Source organism: Bufo gargarizans, chromosome 4 (genome assembly GCF_014858855.1).
Source record: "Bufo gargarizans isolate SCDJY-AF-19 chromosome 4, ASM1485885v1, whole genome shotgun sequence".
Classification (NCBI taxonomy): domain Eukaryota; kingdom Metazoa; phylum Chordata; class Amphibia; order Anura; family Bufonidae; genus Bufo; species Bufo gargarizans.
In genome coordinates this window covers 451,929,261-451,947,520 of record NC_058083.1, presented here as the reverse complement: position 1 = coordinate 451,947,520, position 18,260 = coordinate 451,929,261, and the positions used below count along the sequence as shown (strand labels likewise).

The 18,260-nt window shown below is 44.3% G+C and overlaps 1 protein-coding gene across 3 annotated transcripts in view; it reads left to right on the top strand.

Annotated features, from left to right (window-relative positions):
- Nucleotides 1-642: 642 nt before the first annotated feature.
- Nucleotides 643-18,260, top strand: part of USP34 (ubiquitin specific peptidase 34) — a 216,570-nt gene continuing 198,952 nt past the window's right edge. For all 3 annotated transcript variants that reach the window (XM_044289323.1, XM_044289322.1, XM_044289321.1), the window contains exon 1: nt 643-1,002. In XM_044289323.1, the coding sequence (XP_044145258.1) occupies nt 960-1,002 (43 nt within the window). In that variant the 5' untranslated portion in view covers nt 643-959. The remainder of the gene's footprint in view (nt 1,003-18,260) is intronic.

Genomic DNA, 18,260 nt, shown 5'->3' with positions numbered 1-18,260 from the left:
TAACGGTATCCATAACGCAATTTACCTTTTACCAGTAAACGAAGCGTAAACTAATTTCATAACCTGAAATTCGCTGATCTCTAGTAACTGTATAAATTCCTATGCCCTGAGCTCCTCCTACTGGTGGCTGCAGGCAGTTTTATAAGACAAGGGGGGATTTATCAAAACAGGCAGGCGTACAGGAAAGCTGGCATAGTTGCATATAGCAATCAGATTCCAACTTTTATTTGCAAAGAAGCTCTGATTGGTTGCTATAGGAAACTAAGCCAGTTTTCCTTTACATTAGTTTTGATAAATCTACCCCCAAATGTTGTGTAGAATTTTGTATATTTATGACAGAAAGTCATAGGGCTGGTGCCTTTTTAAAAAAAAAAAAAAAACGTATTCCAAACGAGTCATTAAGCTGGGGGTGGCAGCGCTTTGCCTTGGAGTGGCCCTTACAGCTAGGTCTGCTGCCTGTTGTTTGGTGACACAACCCCAGCATGCTCTGGGAGTCAGTCGCCTGTCAGGATATGCCGGGAGTTGCAGTTCCGAGCAGCAGGCCACAGTCACCATTACTGAGCTCCTCCCCTTTGTCGGCCCGGTCATGTGACTTGACAGCTCGGCTAGTGGGAGGGATCACGAATAGCCGAACGGCCGATTCACTTCCGGAAACAGCCGAGCTGAACTGAGCATCCCCAACCAAAATGGCGGCGGCTGTGCTGAGAATGGTTCGGTGAGGCAGTGAGGGATTCCGCTCGTCGCCGCCTCGGTCACATTTGGGGGAACTAAACTCCCTGCTATTCCTCTCCCTGCGCCCCCCTCTTCCTGCATCCTCCGGCTCAGACGTCCAGTCACAGCGCGCTCCTCACTCCTGCTCGTCCCCGGGCCTTGCAGCCAGGAGCGGCGCCGCATCCACCGGCTGACGGGGCCGCGGGCAGCGCTAGATCCATGCTCGGGACGCGGCTCCTTCATGAACGATGTGTGAAATCTGCGCAGACCTGGTGGAGGTGTTAAATGAGAGTAAGTGACGGCCGCGGGGAGGGGGAGGGACCGGCTGGAGCGGAGGCCTCTGCTCGTCATGGGAACGGACCGTCATTGGATGGAGAAGTCACCCAGGGCCTAGGAAGCCGCAGGCCTCGGGCTGCTGTCAGCTGTCATGGGGGCCTGCAGTGACCTGCCACCATGACAGCCCCGCTCCCTGCTGTGAGTGGCTGGCGCTTTACGGCCCTGGTGTAACCTTTGTAGTAGATGGATGATGCTATTAACCCCTTGGGGTCACTGCAGTTAGTGGGCACCGTGGAAATGTGGCAGGACCCCTTTGTTCAGCATGGAGTCCAAAGTCATCTCCCCCGCCATGTTCCACAACCACCTGCAGACAATGGCATTAAATAGGGAGGGCAGTGGCCCCTCCGCTGATCAGGGGCCCCGCTCTGGATTAAAGGGGCTTTCCACCTGTCTGATGTGTCAGGAGATGACAGCCATGGCTTGTCTGTGTGTACATGGGCAGTCCAATGCTTACCGAGAGGTCACGTGTGTAAGCAAGGGTGGTGGGCGCCCGGTCCTGCTTGCTAGCCTGTCCTCAGGGGTGTAACCTGCCAATCGGTGTGATTGGTCCTGTTTGGAAAAGGCTCTGGCTGAGCCGAAACGCGTCACCTGTGTGTATTGATCGTGAGAAGGAGCGGTATAACTACTACAGTGAGTGGCGGTCTGTTCTCCTAGGAGGTGGTAGGATTGTGCAGCCAGTAGCCTTTTGAGACCCTATGACGGGTATATTCGCATGTGGCCGTAGATATATCTGTTCAGGGCTTTTAGAAATCCATGAAAAATAAGCAGCATTTTCTATCGCATATCTGCTGCGTGTGAATACACCCTTACTGAACTCCCGACGCAGCGTCCCTTTAAAAAAGCAATGGGCTGATCTCCAGAATGGATGAAAGATCGAGCAGGTCTCCATCATGTCAAAAGGTTTAAGGGGGTTGTTTACAAGTGATGGCCTATGCTCGGGATACACCGTCGCTATCTGATCGGCAGGGGGTCAACACCCAACACCCCCGCCGATCAGCTGTTCTGCAGTTGGCCTTGTCCAGTGGATGGAGCTGGTCCTGAACAGGTGCAGCAGCGCAGTAACCAACTCTGCTCAATGGAGGGAGCTGTCTGCATCCTGCACAACACGGTGCGGGGTGTTAAACCCCCCGGTGATGGGATATTGGTGACCTGTCCTAAAGAAAGGAGTGGAAATCCCCTTTAAGGGTACAGTGATGTCAGTGCTTTGTGTTCATCCAGTGCTTCGCACTAAGTATTGCCTTTTTGGCATTTTCTCAATACATTTGCATTAGAGGACACGCTCTTAGGGAACATTGAGCGTTGCATGCAGTCGGCGCCGGTTCTTAAATATGTAAATCTATCAGGATATTTCTAGAATTGGAATATATGGAGCTAGTAATGATTCATTCTGCAGTAGCCTCCCTCCAGGTCGTGTGGGGTTCTTACTGCTTCACACCTGGGCTGAAGCGGCTTGTGCTGCAGGTGACAGGCCAGGGGGACAGGTCCTGGATGTCCCTCCCCCGAGAACTGGTTTGTTTGGGTGCTTATGGATCTGGATCTCGTGTTAGTGACAGCCTCAGCAGTATTTCCAACTTTAGGGCTAATTCTCATTAGTATCCTCGTCGAAAAACGATCTCCGTTTATTTATTATACTCACTTATATAGCGCTGACATATTCCGCAGTGCTCTACAGACATGATCATCGCCCGCTGTCTCCTGAGGAGCTCACAATCTTATCAGTTTGACATTGTGCGGGTCTCCTCCGGGTTCTCCAAACACGGGGAGAACATACAAACTCCATGCAGATGTTGTCCTTGGACCCCAGCGCTGCAAAGGCACCAGTGCTATCCACTGAGCTGCCATGCTGACCGTAGATGCTGTCAAAATAAACGCGTAGCATTCATCGCGCTGATTTGGAGCAGAGAATTCTCCAGTGACACCAAAAGAGACCCTAAGGCCCCTTGCAGACGAGTGTGTCCGGTTACGTTGCGTCTGCGATCAGGGAAAATCGTACGATTAGGTACGCAATTGCAGTCAGTTTCGACTGCGATTGCATTCCGATGTTCAGTTTTTATCACGCGGGTGCAATGCGTTTTGCACGCGCGTGATAAAAAACTGTGTGTGGTACCCGAACCCGGACTTCTTCACTGAAGTGCGGGGTTGGGTTCGGTGTTCTGTATGTTTTATTATTTTTCCTTATAACATGGTTATAAGGGAAAATAATAGCATTGTTAATACAAAATGCTTACTAAAATGTGGCTTTAGGGGTTAATAATTTTTTATTTATTTAACTCACCTCATCCTGTTCCACGCGCAGCCGGCATCGTCTTCTTTTTTTCTTCTTTCAGGAGCTGCAAAAGGACCTGCGCTGACGTCACCACGTGGTGAGCGCGATTACGTCGTCAAAGGTCCTTTGGCAGGTCCTGAAAGAAGAAGCAAGAAGACTATGCCGGCTGCGCGATCAAGTGGATGAGGTGAGTTAATTTTTTAAATTTTATTTATTAACCCCCTAAAGCCACGTTAAAGTAAGCATTCTGTATTAAAAGTGCTATTATTTTCCCTTTTTACCATGTTATAAGGGAAAATAATACAGTAAATTGACTTTTATCAATTTACTAACATCGTCTCCCAGCAACCATGTGCGAAAATCACATTGCATCCGCACTTGCCTGCGTATGCTTGCGATTTTCACGCAGATCCATTCATTTCTATGGGGCCTACGTTGCGTGAAAAACGCAGAATATAGAGCATGCTGAGATTTTCACGGAACGCACAAGTGATGCGTGAAAATCACCGCTCATCTAATTAGCCATATTGAAGTGAATGCACCCGCACTGAATCCAGACCCAATGTGTTAACCTCACGCATTGCACCCGCACGGAATTATCGCCTGTGTGAAAGGGGCCTAAATAATTGCTTTCTTTATACAGATCTGGAAATCCATCCAATTGGGATATATTTGGGCCTCGAGGTTTCTTTGGCCGATCAGCTATTTGAAGAGAAAGCAGCTTCTCCTTCCTGTTTACCTGCTCGCCATCGCAACTGCAGCGTTGAGCAGTGTAATTACAACTATGGCGTCACCATTCACTTGTATGGGACGGCTCTCGTCGGTTCAAGTAAATAGCATAGGTTATCTATAGAAAAAAGCGGACAACCACTTTAAGGCCTGTTTCACACTTGTCTTGTTTACAGGTATTGCAATCCGACAAAGGATCTCAATACCGGAGACTTTTTTTTTTTTCTTTTCACTTTGTCCCTATTCATTCTGAATGGAAAAGATCCGTTAAGGATGCATCAGGATGTCTTCCGTTCCAGCTGCATTGCAAAAAAAAAAAAAAAAAAAAAAAAAAAAAAACACATGTAAGTCATTGTTGACGGATCTGCTTTTTTAGGAGCCTAAAAAAAGGGTCCGTCACCTATTGAATTTCAGTGTATTTAGTGACGGATCCGTTTATTTAATTTTTTTTCCTTTTTGATTTCACACAACTGCATTCTAACGGAATGGATCCGTTTAATTGTGGTATTGAGATTCTCTCCCGGATCTCAATACCGGAATTACAAATGCAAGTGTGAAAGTAGCCGAAGACCTTTTTACATGGGCCAAATACCAGAACAAATGAATGCTCGCTCCTGATAATTGACCTGTGAAATGTGCTGCTGAACAAGCAAAGGGTTATGTGTCTTATGAACACCTCTTTCATGTTGCACCAAAAATCCTCGTTTGCTGTCTGCACGCCGCTCTTTGTAAGGGGTCCATTCACACGTCCGTAGTGTAATGCGTATCCGCAATACACCCGGCCAGCACCCCTATAGAACTGCCTATTCTTAATCCACAATTGCGGACTAGAATAGGACATGTTCTATTTTTTTCCGGAGCCGCGGACCGGAAGATCGAACACTGTGTGCTGTCCGCATCCATTCCTGCCCCATAGAGAATGAATGGGTCCGCACCCTTTCCGCAATTTGTGGAACGGATGCAGACCCATTCTATGGATGTGTGAATGGACCCTAAATGGAGATTGACGTGCTGGCGACAAACAATGAATGTGGACGATTGTACTGTTTGTTCATCCCCTTACAGCAGTGATCATTGGCGCATGTGAATGCGGCTCGTAATGGATCTTTTACATGGACAGATTATCGGGGATTAGAGTTTGTATAAACGCTTGTTCCCCATAATCATTGTTACTGCGCAGCAGATTGCGGTGTATAGACAGCGATCTGCTGCACTGCAACAATGATTTTCTATGGGGCCAGGCGATTGCTGAATCCGTCTCTTGTCCCCACACAGTGGAGGCGATTGTGCCATGTAAATGAAGCAGTCACCTCCGCAGATGATCTGGCAGTGATCGGGAGCGTCTGCTTTGTCAGAAAATCCGTCCAAGTAAAAAGACCCCAAGGGGGCAGTGATAAGGATGAAGAACATTCATTCCCAATCACTGCCCGCCCTATTGGTCCTTAAGGTTACACCAACAGATTATCTGACCAATTTCTGTCCAATCAGATCGATAGTTGGTGTGTATAACAAAAGATCTGTGTGTGTAACCGGATATCTGACCAATGATTAGTCAGAAAATCTGTCAGATATAATCAGCTGTAAATGCACTCTGACCCTAAGTTCACACCTGAGCGTTTTACAGCGCGTTCAAACGCGCTGTAAAACGCTCAACACATGAAAACCAATGCTTCCCTATGGGAATGGTTCTCACCTGGGCGTTTTACAGCGCGTACGATCGCGCTGTAAAACGCCCGACGCATAATTAAGTTCTTGAGCTTCTTTGGGGCGTTTTGACGCGCGTTTGTGGCCATAGGACACTGCAGTCAATCACACAAACGTGCGTCAAACGCGCATAAAAACGCGCGTTTGAGAAACGCTCAGGTGTGAAAGCAGGGTTAGTCTACATTCACGGGACCGTATGTGTTTTGTGGTCTGCAAAACACGGATCCACAAAAAATACAGATGACGTCTGTTTGGCATCCGTATTGCATCCATATTTTTTGCGGATCCATTGTAACTATGCCTATCCTTGTCCACAAAACGGGAAAAAATACGACATGTTCTATTTATTTTTTTATTTTTTTTGCGGGGCTACGGAATGGACTTTTTGCAGACCCATTGAAATGAATGGGTCTACATCCTACCCGCAAAAAGAACGGAACAGACAGAGACAAAATATGTTTGTGTGCATGAGGCTTACTCTCCAGTTGTCGATAGTCTGTTAGCCACAAGACCCCCTTGTATATGCTTCCCTTTGTGTTCATCCATCTGGGATCTATGTAGTTGCAATATTTTAAAATAAAATAAAAAAGGAATAGTGCTGTTGTGTGTTTGGATAATTAAAGGGGTTTTCAAAAAATATTTTTTAAGTTTAACAGTCAAATTTAAGGTGACTTAAAAAAGTTAAAAAAAACATTTTTTTTTAAATATAAAAAATTCAGATAACCCCCTTTGTCCAAAAAAATAAAATAAATACAAACAACCTGTCCTATTTTTTTTTCACGGAAATCAGTTCGCGGACCCATTCAAATCACTGGGTCCGTGAAAAAACGCGGAGGCACACAAGATTGTCATCCACGTCCGCTTTTTTCCTATCATTTGCATGGCAAACTTGACTTAGACTTTTTTTTACTTTCCTTCATGTCTGGTGATCCTCCAAAAATAAAGGAAGACACACGGAAACGGATCACGGAACAACGGAACCCCATTTTGCGGAACAGAACACAACGGTCGTGTGCATGAGACCTTATGCAGTTTTTTGCCGCTCCTAAAAAGCAGGACTGCCGCGAAGTGTGCTCACGTGTAGGAGTGTGATTTCCCGGCCGAACTCTGCTTTGTGTATAGAGCTGAGGGGCATGGGTTGATAGATGGCCGCTAGCACATCCGCAATACCCAGTCCCCATAGCTCTGTGTGCTTTTTATTGTGTAAAAAAAACGATTTGATACATATGCAAATTAACCTGAGATGTGTCCTGTACGTGAGAAGAGTCAGGGACAGGACTTATCTCAGGTTAATTTGCATATGTATCAAATCTTTTTTTTTTTTTTTACTCAATAAAAGCACACAGAGCTATGGGGAATGGATATTGCGGATGTGGTAGCGGCCATCTAGCAACCCTATGTCCTCAGCTCTATACACAAAATCCCGGTGACAGGTTCCCTTTAAGGAGCACAGTGCTTCTCTACTAGATCAGCAACCTCCGGCTGTTCTGAAACTACAACAAAGTCTTCCTTTCACTTCTAGAGGAGTAAGACCTCTTGCTCGCATTTACTTCCATTTTTTTGCTTTCTGTATACGGCCCGTGTACGGAACCATTCATTTCAATAGATCTGCAAAAAGAAACGGAAGGTACTCCGTATGCCTTCCGTTTCCGGATTTCCATTTTTCTGTTCCATTTAAAGATAGAACGTGTCCTATTATTGTCCGCATAACGGATAAGGATAGTGCTGTTCCGTTCCGCAAATTTTTTATTTATTTTTTCACGCATCAGTTATGCGTTGAGTGAGAATCGCAGCATGTTCTATATTCAGTGTTTTTCACGCAGTCCTGGCCCCATAGAAGTGAATGGGGCTTCAGTGAAAAACACATTGCACATCTGGATGCAGTCCGGGTGCAATGCCTTTTTCTCACTGACTGCTAGGAGATGTTGTTTGTAAACCTTCAGGTTTTTTTCACACGCGTGAAAAATGCATCAAAACGCATTGCACCCGTGCGGGAAAAAATAAACGCAAATGCAGACAAAACTGACAGAACTTTTTTATTTTTCCGTTCACATAGCCTTATGAGGGCTTATCTTTTGCAGGACAAGTTGTACTTTCTAATGGCACCATTTATGGTTGCATACAATGTAGTGTGAAGCGGGAAAAAAATTTCAAATGGGGTGGAATTGGGAAAAAACACAATTCTGACAGAGGTTTTTTATTATTTTAAGGAAAGGTTTTTGTTTTTTTTTGTTTTTTTTAACTGGCAGTCATTAGATTGCCCATTGTGTTCATTGATTGCAATATAACAATACAGTTGATTGTATTGGTATGTTCCTCTAACGCTGGGTTCAGACCTGAGCGTTCGGAAACGAGCGCTCTGTATGCGCAATTGTACGGGCGTTTACAATCGCGCATACAGAGACTGGCGTTCACACATTGTCGCGCGTTCCCGAATTTCTATGTGCGGGAACGCGCGACAAACGCCCAAAAAAAAGCTCAAGCACTTGTTTGAGCGTCGGGCGTTTTACAGCGCGATCGTACGCGCTGTAAAACGCCCAGATGAGAACCATTCCCATAGGGAATCATTGGTTCTTGCCTGTTGTGCGTTTTACAGCGCGTAGGAACGCGCTGTAAAACGCTCAGGTGTGAACCCAGCGTAATAGCTGCTGAAGCCTGGGAACGCTTCCGGACTGCTCAGATACCGTGGTCACATACATGTTTTAAACAGCAGAAACCATGTGGCTATGGCGCCCGCTGCACATGAGAGCGGGCGCAATGTTTAAAGACACAAATTCCGCTGTACATGTACAGCGGAGGTGGTGAAGGGGTTAAAACATATATAAACATACACATATTGGGTATCGCCGCATCTGTAATGACCGACTATCATATGATCTACCCTGTCAGATGAACGCTGTACAAAAAAATAATTAAAAAGTACGCCATAGTTAAAATAAAAAATTATGCTCTCAGAAAATGGCGACACAAGTGTACAAGTGGCAAATGTTCAAAAAAGCTATATAAAATTGGTACCCTTGTAATCGTACTGAGCAGAATAAAGATAATGTAATTTTTTTCCACACAATGTTCGCTGCAATAACAAAACCCCAAAAGCAATGGCATAGTTGCTGTATTTCTTTATCCTGCTTCCCAAAAATCTAAATAAAAAGCGTTCAAAAAGTTGTATGTACCCCAAAATAGAACCAATGATAAAGGTCTGTTGAGAGAAAAATAAAATCTATGGCCTGTACTGGTCTCCAGAGGCTGATTAATAGCAACATGGCGCCTGTAAATCATTCCACCAAAATCTGCCCTCCAAAAACCATATGACGCTCCTTCTCTTCTGATCCCTGCCATGTGCCCAAACAGCAGTTTACGACCACATTAAAGTTTTTGACGTGTTCAGGAGAAAAGGAGGTGTTTAATTTTTTTTTTTCCTGTTACCCCCTTCTGAAAATGAAAAAGGGGGAGCTTATTCATGATTATATTGGAAGAAATGAAAATTTTCATTGTGTTTCTAAATTCTATGAAATGCCTGTGGGGTCAAAATGGTCAGTGTGACCCTCAATAAGTTCCTTGAGCGGTGTAGTTTCCAAAATGTGGTCACTTTTTGGGGGGCTTCTACTGTAGGTGTACCTTAGTGTGCCTTCAAATGTGATGTAGTACCCAAAAACCCAAGACCTCAGATCAGACCCCCAATCAGACTTCAGATGAGAGCCTCATGCCTCTCATCAGTCCCCAGCAGTCCCCATTGCCTCTCAGATGAGCCCCCAGCATGTCCACAGTGCCCCCATATCGGTCCACAGTGCCCCCATATCGGCCCCCAGCATGTCCACAGTGCCCCCATATCGGCCCCCAGCATGTCCACAGTGCCCCCATATCGGCCCCCAGCATGTCCACAGTGCCCCCAGGGCCCTTATGTTTTATAAAAAAAAACAAAAAACACTTACCTTTCCTGCTTTGGACGCCACCGCTCCTCACCGCATGTGCTCGGTCTTCCTCCTCCTTCGTCTGCTGTTCTGTGAACTGGCGCGTACAGCGTGAGGTCACAGCGCGCCCTCACACTGTGCGCAGCCTTCACAGCCGACAGCCAAGGACCCCAGGAAGCGGTGAGTACAGAGCCTTCTCCGCTTCCCGATCCTCCAGTACTAATGAAGCGCTTCCATAATAGAAGCGCTTCATTAGTATTCACCCCATAAGACAGAGGGGCATTTCTCCCCCCCCCCCCCCACACTTTTGGGGGGAAAGAATGCGTCTTATGGGGTGAAAAATACGGTAGGTGGTTTCTACTATGTAAGCCCCGCAAAATAACTTCAAAACTGAATTGGTCCTTGAAGTGGATTTTGGAAATTTTCTTAAAATTTAAAAATTGCTTCTGAAATTCTAAGCCTTCTAGCGTCCTAAAAAAATGAGAATGACATTTACAAAATGATGTCAACATAAAGTATACAGATGGTGAATGTTAATTAATAAGTACGGTATTTTATGAGGTAATAAAACTTTCATCATAAAAGCACAGAAATTCAGATTTAGATTTTTTTATTTTTTTTTATTTTTATAATACGGTGAATTCCGGGAGTTTGTTCCTCTGCCGGAATTGAAAGCGCAGATGTGTACGCGACCTTAGTCTGATGTCTTCCACAAAGTGATGATTTGCATGTATTAATAAAAGGATCCTTGTCAGGCATGTGAGTGGGGCATGCTGGGTAAATGTTTACTCTTGAAGGCCACATTAGTGACCAAGGTTAACCTTGGAGAGAATGAACAGTCAGCACTGATGATAATGAAGCCCAACCAAGACTTCAAAAGTTAATGTTTAAATACAAACTCTAATTTTACATTTCCTGGAGGTTTTGCACCAGTTTGCAGTGTAGATAGGGGGATAAAATAAACGTAAGCCGTCCAGACGTAACAGACACCGGCTTGTAGGTCATCCAGTCATGTTTTAGAATTAACATGGATGCTTTCTTCCAAAAACAGCACTGCTCCTACCCTCTTCAGCTGGAGCTGAGCAGTAATACCAGATATAGTCCATGGACAGGTGGGATACTGTTTTCTGGAAGAAAGCGGTTGTATTTCTCTGTACAGTGCCTTTAACACTCTGATACTGCAACAATTCCTTGTTAAGGGGAAAAAGGGCTTTTACGTGACCTTTTGCCTTACATACAGTACAGACACGTGATGTAACATTTGCTTAAGATAAATTTCCCTGCTTAACATTCTTTGAATGTAATTCTCAACGTCCATTAATGCTTGGGAGTCAGGGCTTGGTAATTGGTCATATTCTGTGTACTGTACAGAACAAGCCTGAATGGTATTTCCATCTGACACGGGTAAGCCTCTCCTGAGATGGGAGAACCCCTGACATGTCTATTTTAGGAAGTACTTATTAAAGAAAAATTCTCAATATCTTTTCTTATAGCTGTGTGTTGTGCTGTTAATAAATTTACCATTCCCCTTGTCCAAAGGGTCTGTTCCTTCACTTCTGTCATCATGGATTTCACAGTGTATAGGGAAACACCTTTAAATGGTCTACTTGTCGATTTATTCATAATGGTCTCGTATGAATAACAGAGGAATGGCACAAGTAGAGTTAAAGTGGACCTGTCACCTCTCTTGACATGCCTGTTTTAATAGCTTCATGCATTCCCCATGTAATAACAATTCTGGAGCATCTATTCTTATGGCTCTATGTTGTGCCATTACTGTATTATTTCTGCTAGCAGTTGTGAATGAATTGCTAGCAGTCAGCAGTAAGGGTACAGAGGGAAGGTAACCAGTTGGGGGGTGTACCTGCACAGATTCACTCTATCCAATCAGTGCTGCCATTTTCAGACTGTGCAGGTACCGACCCTCAAATGGTTACCTCCCCTCTGTACCCTTACTGCATACTGCAAGCAATTCATTCATAACTTCTAGTAGAAATAATAAATGAATGGCACAACATAGAGCCATAAGAATAGTTGTTCCAGAATTATTACATGGGGAATGTATAAAGCTAGTAAAACAGGCGTGTCAGGAGTGGTGACCTTCCTCTTTGACGCCTTAAGGACCCAGGACGAGAATGCTCGTTCTGTTCCGAAAATTGCAGAAGGCAACACTGTTTTTTTGCGCATCCGTGGTTTGCGGACCACAAAAAACTGAATGGCTGTGTGCATGAGGCCTTACACTGTGTAATACACTGATAGTCAATGCAGCACAATACAGATGTATTGTGCTGCATTGAAACAGGTATCGGACCCTGTAATGTTAAAAAAATAAATAAAAATAGTTTCAATAAAAAAAAGCCCCTTCCCATAAAAAGAAAGATATATAAAATTGTAAAAAAACAAACAAAAAAACCCTGACATTTTAGGTATCGCCGCGTGCGTAACAACCTGCTCTATAAAAATATCACATGATTCACCCTGTCTGGTCACAAAAAAAAAGCCTTTTTTTGGCACTTTACATCGCAAAAAGTGTAATACCAAGCGATCAAAAAGTCATATGGACCCCAAAATCGTACCAATCAAACCGCCATCTCATCCCGCAAAAATGAGACCCTACCTAGGACAATCGCCCAAAAAATAAAAAACTATGGCTCTCAGAATATGGAGACGCTAAAACATGATTTTTTATTTTTTTTGTTTCAAAAATATTGTGTAAAACTTAAATAAACAAAAAAGTATACATATTGGGTATTGCCGCGTCCGTGACAACCTGCTCTATAAAAATACCACATGACCTAACCTCTCAGGTGAACAGCGTAAAAAAAACTAAAAAAAGTAAAAAACAAAACAAAAAACCTTTCCCATAAAAAGAGACAGATAATATAAAAAAAAATTGAAAAAAATAAAAAAGACATATTGGGTATCATCGCATGCGTAACAAACTGCTCTATATAAATATCACATGATCCACCCCGTTTGGTCAATACTGTAAAAAAAATAACTGCTACAAAAAGCAATATTTTTTGTCACCTTGCATTACAAAAAGTGTAATACCAAGCAATCAAAAAGTTATATGCACCCTAAAATTGTACCAATAAAACGGTCATCTCATACCGAAAAAAAATTAGCTCCTACATAAGACAGTTGCCAAAAAAGAATGGCTTTCAGGATATGGACACACTAAAAAATATTTTTTTTTTCAAAAATGCTTTGTCATATTTGCTATTGTCCATAATAACCTGCCATATAAAAATACCACATGATCTAACCTGTCAAATGAACATTGTAAATAACAAAAAATAAAAAGGGTGCCAAAACAGCAATTTTGTTTTGTTTCCTTGCCTCTCAAAAAGTGTAATATAGAGCAACCAAAAATCATATGTACCCTAAAATAGTACCAACAAAACTGCCACCTTATCCTGTAGTTTCCAAAATGGGGTAATTTTTTGGGGGAGTTTCTACTCTCTAGGGGTGCATCAGGGGTCTTCAAATGTGACATGGCAGCTTAAAATGATCCCAATGAAATCTGCCCTCCAATAACCATATGGTGTTCCTTTCCTTCTGTGCAATGCCATGTGCCCGTACAGCAGTTTACAACCACATATGGAGTGTTTCTGTAAACTACAGAATCGGGGTAATATTGAGTTTTGTTTGGCAGTTAACCCTTGCTTGGTTACTTAAAAAAATTGAAAATTTGCCAAAAAAGTGAAATTCTGAAATTTCATCTCCATTTTCCTTTAATTCTTGTGCAACACCTAAAGGGTTAACACAGTTTGTAAAAACAGTTTTTAATACCTTGAAGGGTGTAGTTTCTAAAATGGGGCCATTTTTGGGTGATTTCTATTATGTAAGCCTCACAAAGTGACTTCAGACCTGAACTGGTCCTTAAAAATTGGGTTTTGGAAATTTTCTAAAAGATTTCAAGATTTGCTTCTAAGCCTTCTAACGTCCCCAAAAAAAAAAATAATGGCATTTACAAAATGATTCAAACATGATATAGACATATGGGAAATGTAAAATAACTATTTTAGGAGGTATCACTATCTGTTTTAAAAAGCAGAGACATTGACATTTTGAAAATTTTTCAAAATTTTTGGTAAACTTGGTATTTTTTATAAATGAAAATATAATATTTTGACTCAAATTTCCACTGTCGTGAAGTACAATATGTGACGAGAAAACAATCTCAGAATGGCCTGGATAAGTAAAAGCATTTTAAAGTTATTACCACATAAAGTGACATGTCAGATTTGCAAAAAATGGCCTGGGCAGGAAGGTGAAAAATGGCAAGGTCCTTAAGGGGATAAAGGGCTTCCCTGGGTTGCCACAGCATTGCTGTAAACTGCTGGGATGCTTTTAATACCCCCTCCAATCCAGCACTGCTGCTTTGTCCTCTGGGTTCAGCGGTGATATCCTGTACAGTCGTGGCCAAAAGTTTTAAGAATGACACAAATATTAGTTTTCACAAAGTTTGCTGCTAAATTGCTTTTAGATCTTTGTTTCAGTTGTTTCTGTGATGTAGTGAAATATAATTACACGCACTGCATACGTTTCAAAGGCTTTTATCGACAATTACATGACATTTATGCAAAGAGTCAGTATTTGCAGTGTTGGCCCTTCTTTTTCAGGACCTCTGCAATTCGATTGGGCATGCTCTCAATCAACTTCTGGGCCAATTCCTGACTGATAGCAACCCATTATTTCATCACTTCTTGGAGTTTGTCAGAATTAGTGGGTTTTTGTTTGTCCACCCGCCTCTTGAGGATTGACCACAAGTTCTCAATGGGACTAAGATCTGGGGAATTTCCAGGCCATTGACCCAAAATGTCAACGTTTTGGTCCCCGAGCCACTTAGTTATCACTTTTGCCTTATGGGCACGGTGCTCCATCGTGCTGGAAAATGCATTGTTCTTCACCAAACTGTTGTTAGATTGTTGAAAGAAGTTGCTGTTGGAGGGTGTTTTGGTACCATTCTTTATTCATGGCTGTGTTTTTGGGCAAAATTGTGAGTGAGCCCACTCCCTTGGATGAGAAGCAACCCCACACATGAATGGTCTCGGGATGCTTTACTGTTGGCATGACACAGGACTGATGGTAGCGCTAACCTTTTCTTCTCCGGACAAGCCTTTTTCCTGATGCCCCAAACAATCGGAAAGAGGCTTCATCGGAGAATATGACTTTGCCCCAGTCCTCAGCAGTCCATTCACCATATTTTCTGCAGATCAATCTGATGTTTTTTTTGGAGAGAAGTGGCTTCTTTGCTGCCCTTCTTGACACCAGGCCATCTTCCAAAAGTCTTCGCCTCACTGTGCGTGCAGATGCGCTCACACCTGCCTGCTGCCATTCCTGAGCAAGCTCTGCACTGGTGGCACTCCGATCCCGCAGCTGGATCCTCTTTAGGAGACTATCCTAGCGCTTGCTGGACTTTCTTGGATGCCCTGAAGCCTTCTTAACAAGAATTGAACCTCTTTCCTTGAAGTTCTTGATGATCCTATAAATTGTTGATTGAGGCGCAATCTTAGTAGCCACAATATCCTTGCCTATGAAGCCATTTTTATGCAACGCAATGATGGCTGCACACATTTGTTTGCAGGTCACCATGGTTAACAATGGAAGAACAATGATTTCAAGCATCACCCTCCTTTTTAACAGGTCAAGTCTGCCATTTTAACCCAATCAGCCCGACATAATGATCTCCAGCCTTGTGCTCGTCAACATTGTCACCTGAGTTAACAAGACGATTACTGAAATGATCTCAGCAGGTCCTTTAATGACCGCAATGAAATGCAGTAGAAAGTTTTTTGGGGGATTAAGTTAATTTTCACGGCAAAGAGGGACTATGCAATTCATCTGATCACTCTTCATAACATTCTGGAGTATATGCAAATTGCTATTCTAAAACTTAAGCAGCAACTTTTCCAATTTTCAATATTTATGTAATGCTCAAAACTTTTATACTGCAGGATCCATCACTGCTCCAGCCTGTGGAAGAGGACAGATTGGCGATCTGTTTGGCACATATTTGACTCAAACAGAACCGGCTGACTGTTAGGGTTCCGTTCAGTACCAGTTTGGGTGTCCAGAACTGAAGTTGAAAAAATTTTTTTTTTTTTTTTTTTTTTCTTCTCTATTTTTAAACTTAACTGTGTCTGTGACTGAGGTCCCAGAACAGAGTCCCCGATGCAGATGCAAACTCAGCTGTACTTGCATCCTTGCATGTTAGATGTATCGCCCAGACAGTCTTTTTAAGGAATTCTGCTCCACAATTATGTCAAGTGGACGGGTCCGGGAGGTCCTGTATCTGTTGTTCATATACCATACTAGGGTTGAAACGATTACTCGATTGAATCGAGTAATTTGACATAAAAAAATCCACAATGCAAATTCGTTTGTGTCATGTGACCACGGAGTGGGAGTGAAGCGCTTGCTATTGCTCACCGCTCCGTGGTCACCCGCTGGCCCGTATCGGGCTGCACTTTCAGCCCTGGCGCACGTAAGCGCGCACTAGGACCTGACGCTGTGGGACGTCAGGACGACGTGAAAAAAAGATGGAGAAGCTGTGGAGCGGCGCTCCTACTGGAGAGGTAAGTATTTTATTTCACTGGCTCTGGGGACATGGATAAGACGGGGAGCTGGTGGCACTGGGGTGGGGGGGAGCTGATGAGTTTTTATAAAGAAAAACGTTCTTGTAATTAGTTTTTTGTTGTTAGTGTACTCTAGGGCTGCACGATATAGCGAAAAAATCGAATCGCGATAATCGCCAAATGCGATATGGCGATTTGGCCGACCCGAAAATGCAGCGATTATATATGAAGGGGCCCCGCGCACATAACTGGCTTTTTGTGTAAAGTATTTTACTACTGTGTGAAACAAGCTCTCTCTGACTCCTATTGATAAAATAGCCAGCCTCTGTTCTCACTATTACGATGAATGCACTGCAGCGAATGGCAGCGAGGTGGCCGGCCGGCACGTGACTGAAGTCACTTAGTAACGCTCCTGCTTCCTGAAGTGGGAGGAGCGTTACTAAGTGACGTCAGTCACGCACCGGCCGGCCACTTCGCTGCAGTGCATTCATCGTACTGTGACAGTGAGTACAGACTACAGAGGCTGGCCATTTTATCAATAGGAGAGAGCTTGTTTCACATAGTAGTAAAATACTTCACACACAAAGCCAGTTATGTGCACAGTTTAGGACACATAGGGCAATGAGAGGGACCCCCCCATAACTGCGTCCTCCGACGATTCCCCCCCATAACTGCGTCCTCCGACGATTCCCCCCATAACGGCGTCCTCCGACGATTCCCCCCCCCATAACGGCGTCCTCCGACGATTCCCCCCCCCATAACGGCGTCCTCCGACGATTCCCCCCCCATAACGGCGTCCTCCGACGATTCCCCCCCCCATAACGGCGTCCTCCGACGATTCCCCCCCATAACGGCGTCCTCCGACGATTCCCCCCCCATAACGGCGTCCTCCGACGATTCCCCCCCCCATAACGGCGTCCTCCGACGATTCCCCCCCCCATAACGGCGTCCTCCGACGATTCCCCCCCCCATAACGGCGTCCTCCGACGATTCCCCCCCCCATAACGGCGTCCTCCGACGATTCCCCCCCCCATAACGGCGTCCTCCGACGATTCCCCCCCCATAACGGCGTCCTCCGACGATTCCCCCCCCCATAACGGCGTCCTCCGACGATTCCCCCCCCCATAACGGCGTCCTCCGACGATTCCCCCCCCCCATAACGGCGTCCTCCACAGATCCCGTCAGTGGCTCATATGGGAAAATCCAAGCAAATAGACCTCTAGCACAATTCCCTTAAAATATTGCATCGCATATCGTTATCACTATTTTTAGAGCCCTAATCGCAATCGCACAAAATTCCCATATCGTGCAGCCCTAGTGTACTCAATTAATCGTTGGTTTAATCGATAGAATACTTGATTACAAAATTAGTCGATAGCTGCAGCCCTATTCACCATACTAAATGAGTAATAGATATGATTTATCAGTCTGTTGGCCCTGTAAGGAAATATACGACACAGCTGAAAAACAGCGAACCCGAGCATGATATTACATTGGGCCAATACAGTCAGAAGCACATGAAGCCTGCCACGTTATAGACACCAGTCCTTTTCATTCTTCGCGGAAGCGCACCCACCGTGGCAGCTGCAGACACCCTCATGAATCAGTCACTGGCCCTGGTCTCCTGGCATGTAATGGAGCTCTGCATGCCTCCTAGAAGATAATGGTGGATTTACACGGCCCCATTATTGGAAACGAACGTTCCTACAAATGCTCTTTCTGGATAATCGGCCTGTGTAAATGTGCATTTTTATGAATGCCCTGCTTTTCTTGGTTATGCAACGTCTGTGGTGGCCAAAATCACTGTGTAACCCTAGCCTTGGGCGACACGTGTACGGAAATGTATTTTATCTGGATTTTCTGCACAGACTTGTGTACAAATTTAATTGTGTTTCCACGACGAATCTGTGGCAAAATCTACAGGTGTTGCTCGCGGTTATTGACGATTCTACACTGAAAAACCGCATGCTGCAGATCTAAAAATTCCCACTGCAGGTCGATTTACACATGAAAAATGAA